The sequence below is a fragment of the Marmota marmota genome, unplaced genomic scaffold (assembly GCF_001458135.2).
Source record: "Marmota marmota marmota unplaced genomic scaffold, marMar, whole genome shotgun sequence".
NCBI classification, from domain to species: Eukaryota; Metazoa; Chordata; class Mammalia; order Rodentia; family Sciuridae; genus Marmota; species Marmota marmota.
The window spans coordinates 10,298,200-10,308,161 of NW_026000005.1; the positions used below are offsets into that span (position 1 = coordinate 10,298,200).

Here is a 9,962-nt window from a genome sequence, read left to right on the forward strand (position 1 = left end):
CTGTGAGCTGTGGAGATTCTGCCGGAAAGTTACCGGATATTCACAGAAACGGGACAAAGTAAAGATTACTAACAGGAGCAAAAATCTAAGGAAGTAGAGAGAAACATCTCCACCCAAGAACCCCGCTGAGCGACCAAAGAACCTGGTGGCGCGGGGTTCTTGCTTCATCTAGCAGCGCTGGAACCACAGTTACCGGAAAGGAGTTCTGTGGGAGGAGTGAAGCTCACGTGATATGTAGTGGGCCACCTTCCGCTTCTGAGAGAATTTATGAGAGTCGGATTGTAAAGCTGGAGAGAAGTCTCTATGTACTAAGTAACTGTGTAGCGATGGCTCACGTAAAGTCACTGTCTCCGTGTTTTGCTTTTACTTTTTTGAGCAAGTGTCTCTGTTTGACGTTGCCCAAACAAAAGATGGCTGCACAGACGCTGGATGCTACCACAGAGTCTTGGGCCTAGAGAAGCCCGGGAGTGTGTGCTGTGGGCTGGGAAACACCCGCCGGGTCCAGCTCTGTGAAGGAAGTTCGGGGTGGGGCTAGCTGTCCGCAGTTCCTGCGGCTGCGCGAAGATGGTGGAGGAGGAGAGCATCCGCGTGGTTCACTGTGGCGGTAGTGAGCTGAACTTTAGAAGAGCGGTGTTCTCTGCGGATTCTAAGTATGGGGACTGCGCGTCGTTGGCAGGACTGAGGGCCGTGAGCCCTCTGGGGTTTGGAGAAAGAACTGTCAGGCGCGGCCGCACTCCCCAGCTGGCGGACCTGGGCTCTGCGCAGGGGCGCGTTTGCCAGCGACCCTAGAGCACACGAGAGGTTGCCAGCGCCTGTAAGGAGAGGGACCTTGAGATTCTGTGAGTGCCTTGTGGCGCTGCAGGCGGGGGTGCGCTTCCCCTCCCTGGACCCATTACTTGCAGTTGGATTGATGGGCCCAGAGGCGGGTCCACGTGTCTAGTATCAGCTGGTAGATGGGGCGGCTGGAAAATGGTCTAGATATTGCAGTGTATACAACAGCCCTTGCAGTAACCCAAAGAGTATCCTCACTCTTTGGTACGGAATAGTGTTTGGGAATTGCTAAGCCTTTAAAGATTCTGCTTTCTTGGGGCCGGGGTTGTGGCTCAGTGGTGGAGTGCTTGCTTGTCTAGAGCATGCATTAGCCACTGGGTTCGATCCCCGGCACCACATAAAAATTAAAAAAAAAAAAAAGGTATTGTGTCCATACACAACTAAAAACTACATTTTAAAAAAGATTCTGCTTTCTCCTCGCCCCCCACACAACACACCCCTACAAAAGATATGTGCCAGTCTTTTTAGGAGTAAAAAACACTGATTCCCTTGGAAGTTCATTGTAGCTGGAAACCAAACTCTAGGTTTGATACTCAATTCTTATATTGTGAGACTTTTTCAAGTTTCTTACTCTGCTTCTCTTTTCTCATCTGTAAACTAGGGGTAATTTTTAGTAATCTGCCTCTGATGGGATTCTTGAAAAGAATTTTGCTTTGATACATTTGAAACCTCTACAAAATTGCCTGGCATTTAATGGCTCAGTGCGTGTCAGTTGTCATTGTTGCTACATTATGTCATCTGTAAGTGACATATTGTATTAAGAATAGGTTTTCAAATCAGGTAAGGATGGAGGTGGATACTTAGTAAAAATCTTTTCTGCCTTGGAGCCTTGAGATAGTATCTTGTGAATACAAGTCTGTATTCCCCCTACCCCTGCAATATTCTCCTTTTAGGTATAAGGCAAATAGTTGTTGAATGCATGCACCAAAAAAGTAGCTTAGACACACATATCAAACCCTTTGTCTTTACAAGAACCAGGGGCTTTGTTGACATTTCTCTTACCAGTCAGAGGGAGAAATTGAAGCTTCAAGAAGTTGTCACAGGTTCTGCCTCCTCAGAACCATATGCATATATCCAGTTTCTTCCTTCTACATCTTATTCGTTTTATTCAATAAATATTTCTGTGCTTTATTCTATGGTAATATCTATTATAAAAATAGTCAAAACTTACCCCAGCTTATCCTTTCAGTAATTTAATTGCCTCTGCTATGAAAGCCACAAATCCAGAAAGAAAAACTGACATAAAATGACTTTGCTATACAAGAAAGGCCTGGACCTCACCAATTACAGGAGAGTTTTGACTCAGCATTTGAAGAATTTAAGAACATAGGAACACACTGCTGTTAGCAGAATCATAAAGAGTGATAGCTGATATACACTGAATAACAGTGTCTGAATTCATTTCATGAACAGGCAACTTAGTTAAGTTTTTTTTGCAGAATGCTTGTATATAGCCTCCATCTGTGAACAGGCAAAAAAAAAAAAAAAGAGGAGAGAAAGTGACATTAGCTTCATTAATCTATTTGAGTCAATGAATGACTCAATCTTAGATGTCCCCATAGACTTAATTAGCATACAAGTTTGAATACACAATTCTTAAACAACTTTGAAAAAAACCTCTATTGCATGTTATTATTTTTGTAATGGACCATAGAAGACTGTACTTCCTATAGAGGAGATAGTATAACTTATTTTTCTTTTTTTTTTTTTTTTCCAGGTATATCTTCTGTGTCTCTGGGGATTTTGTTAAAGTCTATAGCACTGCTACAGAAGAGTGTGTGCACATACTCCACGGGCACAGAAATCTAGTGACTGGAATCCAGCTTAACCCCAACAATCCTCTGCAGGTGCCATTTTGTAATTGAATATCTTAACATTGGTCTGTTGACAGAAATTTTTGAGTTAAATTTGACTGGGAAACTTTCCAGGTTATGAACAAGGAAATATCTGTTGATTTTCTGTTTTAGGGTATCCTTCTGTTTTTCTTAGTTATGAAAGTAAGATCTCAGCTAAAACTACATTACCCATAGTACATTCTGTGAACTATTTGATCCACAGGATGCTTAAATAGATGTTAACTTGAGATGAATGTTCTTAGCTGTATACGTTTCTAAAATTCTAGAATTTATACACAGGTAAATGGATTTCTTGATTGTGGACCTTCATGGGTCCTCTTATAACATTAGCAATGTGAATATCCAAAGGTATTTTCTGTTTTTAAATTTTAGCAAAGCTACTGATAATTTATCTCAACAATATTTTACTCTTGCTATAGTTATTAACAGGTACCGTTTTTCTGGATTAGTCACATACCTTTTTTTCTGGATTAATCACAGCCAAGTTAGAAGTTATTGCTTGATTTTAAAATGAATTTGCATTGCCATTCACTTCATTATCACAAAAGAAGTAGGATGTAAGGTAACACTGGTCTTTTCTTTCCAAAACTAAATGAGCTACTTTTAAAAATGAAAGTTAAGTACAACTTTTTTGCAGGGTCCAGATACACTTTTTATACTGTTCTCTGAAGGTTTGACAAAAATTTATTTCCATGTGTGTCACTTGAAGTGTTTTTGTTTTTGTTTTAATATTGTTGATGTTGTTGGACACATGCCTTTATTTTATTCATTTTTATGTGGTGCTGAGGATCGAACTCAGCGCCTTGCACATGCTAGGTGAGCACTCTACCACTGAGCCACAACCCCAGCCCTCACTTGAAGTTTTTAATGGCAAAAGATATTCTCTGGTTAAAATTGAAATGTGTGAAGTATGCATTACTAAGCTTTATAGGCAAACAAAAAACACATACACATTAGATAAAAGTTCTGTTTCAGGTGACTGAGGGTTAATAAAATTAGAGGAGGGCAGTTTTATCAGTAGGGTTGGTTGAAGTTAAAGGACAGAGATTGTATAAGCTTAGGAGTCACCGTATTTATTTTGACAATGTATGTTTGACTTGTTTATTTCACTAATCTATATTTATGATTCTGATAGATAATAACTGTGATATACATTTTCTACTTAATATGATTATTTTACTTAAATAGATAATATTGTCTTACCCTAGCATTTTTTTCTATTCTCTGAATTTATGTCCCTATTTGCAGAAATCCTAAAATTGCCACTTTTCATAAGAAAATTTAAGATTATTTATAAACCGGGTATATTTGCATAGCAATAAAAAAAAATCTGACATAACCTTAGTAAAACTGAGTTCACTAAGATAAAAATAAACCCATGTATTACTGAGACCTTCTGGTGCCACTGAAGTATGGTCCTAAATCATTGGTTATGAGTTTTACCACAAGGTAAGTACAGAAATTGAGTACCCATACATTTCATAACATGTTAACAATGCTACAGCATTCAAGTGCATAATAATTTCAGTTTAATTCTCATTAAATAATGAGAATATTGGTCCTTAATGGAAATGTTATCTTTTTTTAAACAGGACATTATCCACTCATTTGAGAAGCACTCCTTGAATGCTCATGTAAGCTGAAAGCAGTGCAGCTGATAAAAAGGGACTGAGCTCTGGGAAAAATAGAAAAAAAACTCTTGTACTTTTCATAATTCAGTATCTTACCATGTCCCTCTTTAAAACAGGTTTTTTCCCCTCAGTTTTAGTTAAAACTTGAAAATGATAGATTTGCTTTCTCCCGAGGTTTGTGACAAGATTGTCTATTTTGCAGAAGCAATATAAGTTGTGAATCCTTTACCTGAAATGCTTGGGACCAGAAGTATTTTAGAATTTGGAATTTTTTGGATTTGGGAATATTTGCATAAATTTCACTGGTTGTAAAACTCCCAATACCCAAAATCCAAAATGCTCCAGTCTGAAACTTTTTAAGCATCATGTTAGTGCTCACAAGTTTTGGATTTCAGGTTTTAGATTAAGGATATTCAACCTGTATAAACTTTGCCATCTTTAAGGTTAACAGTGAATTAATGAACAGAAAATGCTTTCTGTATCAGCGTTTAATTATTAATTTGATATCTTAATGGGATTCCATTTTAATCTGTTTTGTACTGTTTTTACCTTTTAGCTATATTCTTGTTCCTTTGATGGTACAATTAAACTGTGGGACTATCTAGATGGCATTTTGATAAAGGTAAGTAGATTGAGCTTCAGTTTTCCTTATGTAAAAAAGGTATGACAATATAAACAGACATATTGTTTTTTTCTAGAAGGTCTAATCTTTAGAGAAACTTTCTGAACAAGTCTTGAAATTTACATACCATTTAAAATATATAATCTTGACTATATAAAAATCTTATAAATTTCTAAGATAAAAAGACAAAAACACTGGGAGAAAGCATTTCTCAAAAAAATCACACACATATACACAAATGTTCCCAGGCCAATAAGGAAAAACTAATAACCCAATAGAAAAAAAAAATGGGCATAGGAGACCAATATATAAAATCACAAAAGAATTACAAATAGTTAATAAACATAAAGAGATGCTTAACCTCATTAATAATTGGAACTGTAAATTAAAACAAACATATAGTATTTTTTCCTATCACTTTAGACAAATTATACATGGAAAAAATTCTATTGATAGGTGAAATGTAGAGAAACGGTTATTTTTTTTTAGCATGATCAATGAGAGTAAACCTGAAAATACATTTTTTTCAGCAACCTCCCAATACGAATTTATCATTAAAGTAATGTTTTTTATACACAATACTTATAATATTGTTTATGGTGGAAAAAATTAAATATAATCTTGACGTTATTTAAAGCACATAATAGAATACTATATGACCACTTAAGACTCAAGTAGATTTGTATGTACAAAACTTAAAAAATTATTCAACAAATATGTGTTGATTATTCTCTATAGATCAGGTATTCTTGTGTTAGGAAGAATAAAGCAGCAAGCAAAATAGGTAAAAATCCCTGCTCTGTGGAACTTGAAATTCTGCTGGAGGAAATAGACAGTAAACAATTCGATGCTTTTTATCTTTCAGACTTTCATTGTTGGACATAAACTTCATGCCCTCTTTACTCTTGCCCATGCTGAAGATTCTGTCTTTGTTATAACAAATAAAGAAAAACCAGGTATAGTGTAATGAACTTTTTTAAAAATAGGACATTGAGTGGCTCTTTACATGTTATAGTTCTTCAAAATTTAACATTTTGGTTTTAATCTGAAGCTGACCATCTTTTGGAGATGAAATTTAAATTACTTTTTCGTCATTGCATTCATTTGAGGAGGCTACCAGTCCTGAAATATTCAATGAGGAAATGATTATTTTATACCTGGTTGTAATAATATACTTCAAAAATTCAATTTTTTAAACTATTTTGAAAGGCAGGCTAGACTTTGTCTTCTTAGAACTTAAACCCATCATGCTTAACCATCACTATTCTTTTATCTGTTATGAGTGCCTACTTGTTGGTCTTGAATCATTGTAGGAAATAGTATAAAAAATAGGCTGATAATAAGAGCCAGTGGTGTGACTGAATTATTATTGTGTTTTTTACTATCAATGGAGCATTATTCCATTGAAACTTCCCTATATCAAGTATTTTAGGAATTCCTGAAATATTGTCAGTGGTTGCAAATAATTGTCCTTCATCATAGAATTTGAATCAATAGAACATTGACATGAATGATACATCCAAGGAAAGTTTCTTATCTCAGAATTCAAGAATACGTCCTGTGGTGGCCTCCAAAAAAAGTCATATTCAGAGGTACAAAGCAGCTTTTAAGATGACTATTAGGCTAGACTTGTTCAAGATTTATTAGCTAAGTGAATCCTTTCTGCCATGCTTTTGTTTGGGTTTTTTTGTTTTTGTTTTTTCTGAAACATTCATAAATTCTCATATATCACAGGCTTTTAAGAAACCCAAATAGTCAAAACTACAAAAGCTGAATCTATTTTTCTAGTTAAAAATTCCTTAGTGCCAAATCTGATAATGAGTTTATCGAGAATGTGGCACGAAGCTGGGCGCAGTGATGCACGACTATAATCCCAGAGGCTTGAGGGGCTGATGCAGGAGGATCGTAAGTTCAAAGCCAGGCACCTCAGCAAAAGCAAGGCACTTGGCAATTCAGTGAGTCCCTGTTTCTAAATAAAATACAAAATACGGCTGGGGATTGGCTTAGTGGTTGAGTGCCCCTGAGTTCAATCCCTGGTACCCAAAAGAAAAAAAAAGAAAAAGAATGTGGCATGAAAGAATAAGAAGCAGTAAGTTTAATGTTTTCATGGGACTGATAAACTACTTCTAGTGGACATTCAAAAAATGTTCTGAAAATAGCAACATTCTTAAAAGATTATGTCACCTTCCCAGATGACTGTTTCAAAGATTCCACTTTTGTGATATATATATATGGATTTGTAACATCAGTCCACATTCAGATTCCTGATCTTTCTCACTGGTAGTTGATGCACTAGATCTGGGGTATAGTCTAGGAATCTGCATTTTTAGTATCTTTGAGTAGATGTTATTCTACTCATCACCAAGATTTCATAATCACCTTCTATACTCACCTGGATATTCCTCTATTGAAAAGTAGTTGCCAATAGCTATAGTAAACTTGTTATCCAAGTTATACCTGTAAGAACAATGATTCTTAACTTTGACTGCACATCAAAAGCTCCCAAGGAACTAAATATTAAGATTCTCTGCAATGGGACCTAATTATTTGCTTAAAAATTCCTCAGTTGGACCTCATGTACAAGACAAATAAAAAGCTACTGATCTCGGTCATTAGCCTTTGGGAGTTTGTGGCAATGTCAAATCCCGTAATCTAATCTGAATTCCATTTATAATAGGATAGAGTGTTACTCTTCAGTATTTGCACATTACGGGTAATGTGAAAATCTGGATATATATTACATAAATCTATCAAATAAACGTAGATACATAAATGTCATCTGAGTTCCATAGCCCTAAACCAGAGTCTCTGATAGAAAAAAGTTATATGGCAGTATCTGTCTCTGGTTTAAAAACAAATTAATCTTTTATTTGTATTTTATTTTTTATGGTTTAATTTCTTGACTTGGATATAATATAGTCTTTCAGCAGCTAATTGAGCATCTACCATTCTGCTTGCACTGAACAAAGCAGACAGTGAGTTCCAGCAGTAAGCTGGCTATTTCAATTATATGGTACAATTAGATGTTCCAGAGAAAAATAAGCATGTATGGGGAAAAGTCAATGTTGGAGGAAAACACATTTAAATAAGTGTTCAGGGAAGGTCCCCAGAGGAAGAAGAGTAAGCGGTGTGTAGCTATTTTGGAGAATCATATTCTAGAGCATTAATAATGTGTTTGCAGAATAGCAGAAAGGCTAAATTGGGATGAACCAAGGGAGAATAGATTATATACTGCCTTGAAGACCCCTGAAGAGTATGTCAATATTACAGGAAAGGAGATTTATCCTATGAGTGTTGTGATAAACCCAGAGCATTTCTGAAAGTTCTCACAGATGGCTCATTGCCTTTGGCTGCTCACTTCATCAGTACAGTATTCATATTTCATCTCCATTTTAAACCTCAGCTCAGTACTTTGAAATGTAGAATGCACCATTATAAGACATAATTGCTTTCAATTTCTACATGTATGGGCCATATATGTATATAACTTGTGGAATTAGACTTGATTTTAAAACTTGTATGTTTAAACAAAAAGTCCAACTTCAAGGTACATTTTGTTCAAGATAGCTCATGATTATAATCTTTACATTCTAGAGTGCTGAGTTATAGTTTCATATGAATGAATGATCATGTTCACTCTCTTTGGAGGTGCTTTATAATAATATAACTTCCTTTGGCTAGATGTATTTCAGCTGGTTTCAGTGAAACTGCCAAAATCATCAAGCCAGGAAATAGAAGCCAAGGAGCTATCTTTTGTTTTGGATTACATAAACCAGTCACCGAAGTGCATTGCCTTTGGAAATGAGGTAAGTTGGTTTTGCTGGTTTTTTGATTTATACATAAAATTTCTTTTTCCTGCAGTCTTCATATTTTATATTATGATGCTATTATATTGCCTCAAATGCTTTTATTTTGGTATTAACTTAGAAATCTGTTTCATTGCTTTAATATGTATTTTTGGTATAGTTTTTTAGGACATTCCTTATTTTGTGTATTCTCTCCTATGGCCCTTCTAAAGTCTCTCGTTTTCCCCAAAAATAACAATGTTTGCTGTTTGTCCTGTATTTTTTCCCTGTCCCACTATAGGATAGAGTATTACTCTTCAGTAAGCCGCTCAAATTATTTTATTTTAAATTGTGTGCCTTTAAAAAAATATGACCTCTCTATTTATAGTTAATGTTCCCACTATAGAAAACTTGGGTACTACAGAAAAATATAGTGAGGAAAGAAAATCTATAATCTCCCTAGTGGTAATATTTAAGGTATGTAGTTAGTTCATTTAATTAGCAAAGCCCTGTTAGTAATTACTTCATTATTTTGATATCAAATATCATCAAGAGACCATAGACATCACTATAGTGGCATGTTTCTTTAGCCTTAAGTTTTGTAGCATTATTTTGTGGTTATTCTGGATAAATTTTCCAGAATAGAGAAAATTGTTTTTTATAGTATTAAGTCATCATTCTTCAGTATTATTAGTCATTTTGTTAAATTAAAACCATAGCAACATACCACTTTATATCCACTAGAACTGCTAATGTTAGAAAGATGGAGCAAAACTAACTACCTCTATCCAGTCATTCCCCTCTTAGGTAAAAAAATGAAAACATGACCATAAAATGATGTGTAGAGAAATTATTATTATTATTATTCATAATAGCTCCAAAATGTAAATAATCCAAATATGCATCAACTAGCAAACAAATTATGATTAATGGAATGTTATTTACCAATAAAAATAAAATAGTGATACATAGTATGTGGATGAACCTGAAAAAGATAAGATAGGTCCAGCAAAAGAGTTCAAACGAAAACAGAAATATGCAATGGTGATAGAAATTAGTTGTTGCTGGTGGGGTGGGGACATTAGGAATGACTGAAGAAGATGGAGGGAACATTCCTGAGGTGACGGATATGCTAAAGATCTTGATTATGATGATGGTTATATGGATATACCTATATGTTAAACATTGCATATTGCTATACGTGGTGCATTATGCCTTAATGGGGGGGGGGGGGGGC

General features: G+C 35.3%; 1 protein-coding gene across 1 annotated transcript in view; it reads left to right on the plus strand.

Annotated features, from left to right (window-relative positions):
- The first annotated feature begins 288 nt into the window (after nt 1-288).
- Nucleotides 289-9,962, plus strand: part of Wdr75 (WD repeat domain 75) — a 32,469-nt gene continuing 22,795 nt past the window's right edge. Inside the window, exons 1-5 of the mRNA XM_015481143.2 lie at nt 289-650; nt 2,549-2,678; nt 4,875-4,940; nt 5,806-5,896; nt 8,622-8,746. Of these exons, the coding sequence (XP_015336629.1) occupies nt 565-650; nt 2,549-2,678; nt 4,875-4,940; nt 5,806-5,896; nt 8,622-8,746 (498 nt within the window). The 5' untranslated portion in view covers nt 289-564. The remainder of the gene's footprint in view (nt 651-2,548; nt 2,679-4,874; nt 4,941-5,805; nt 5,897-8,621; nt 8,747-9,962) is intronic.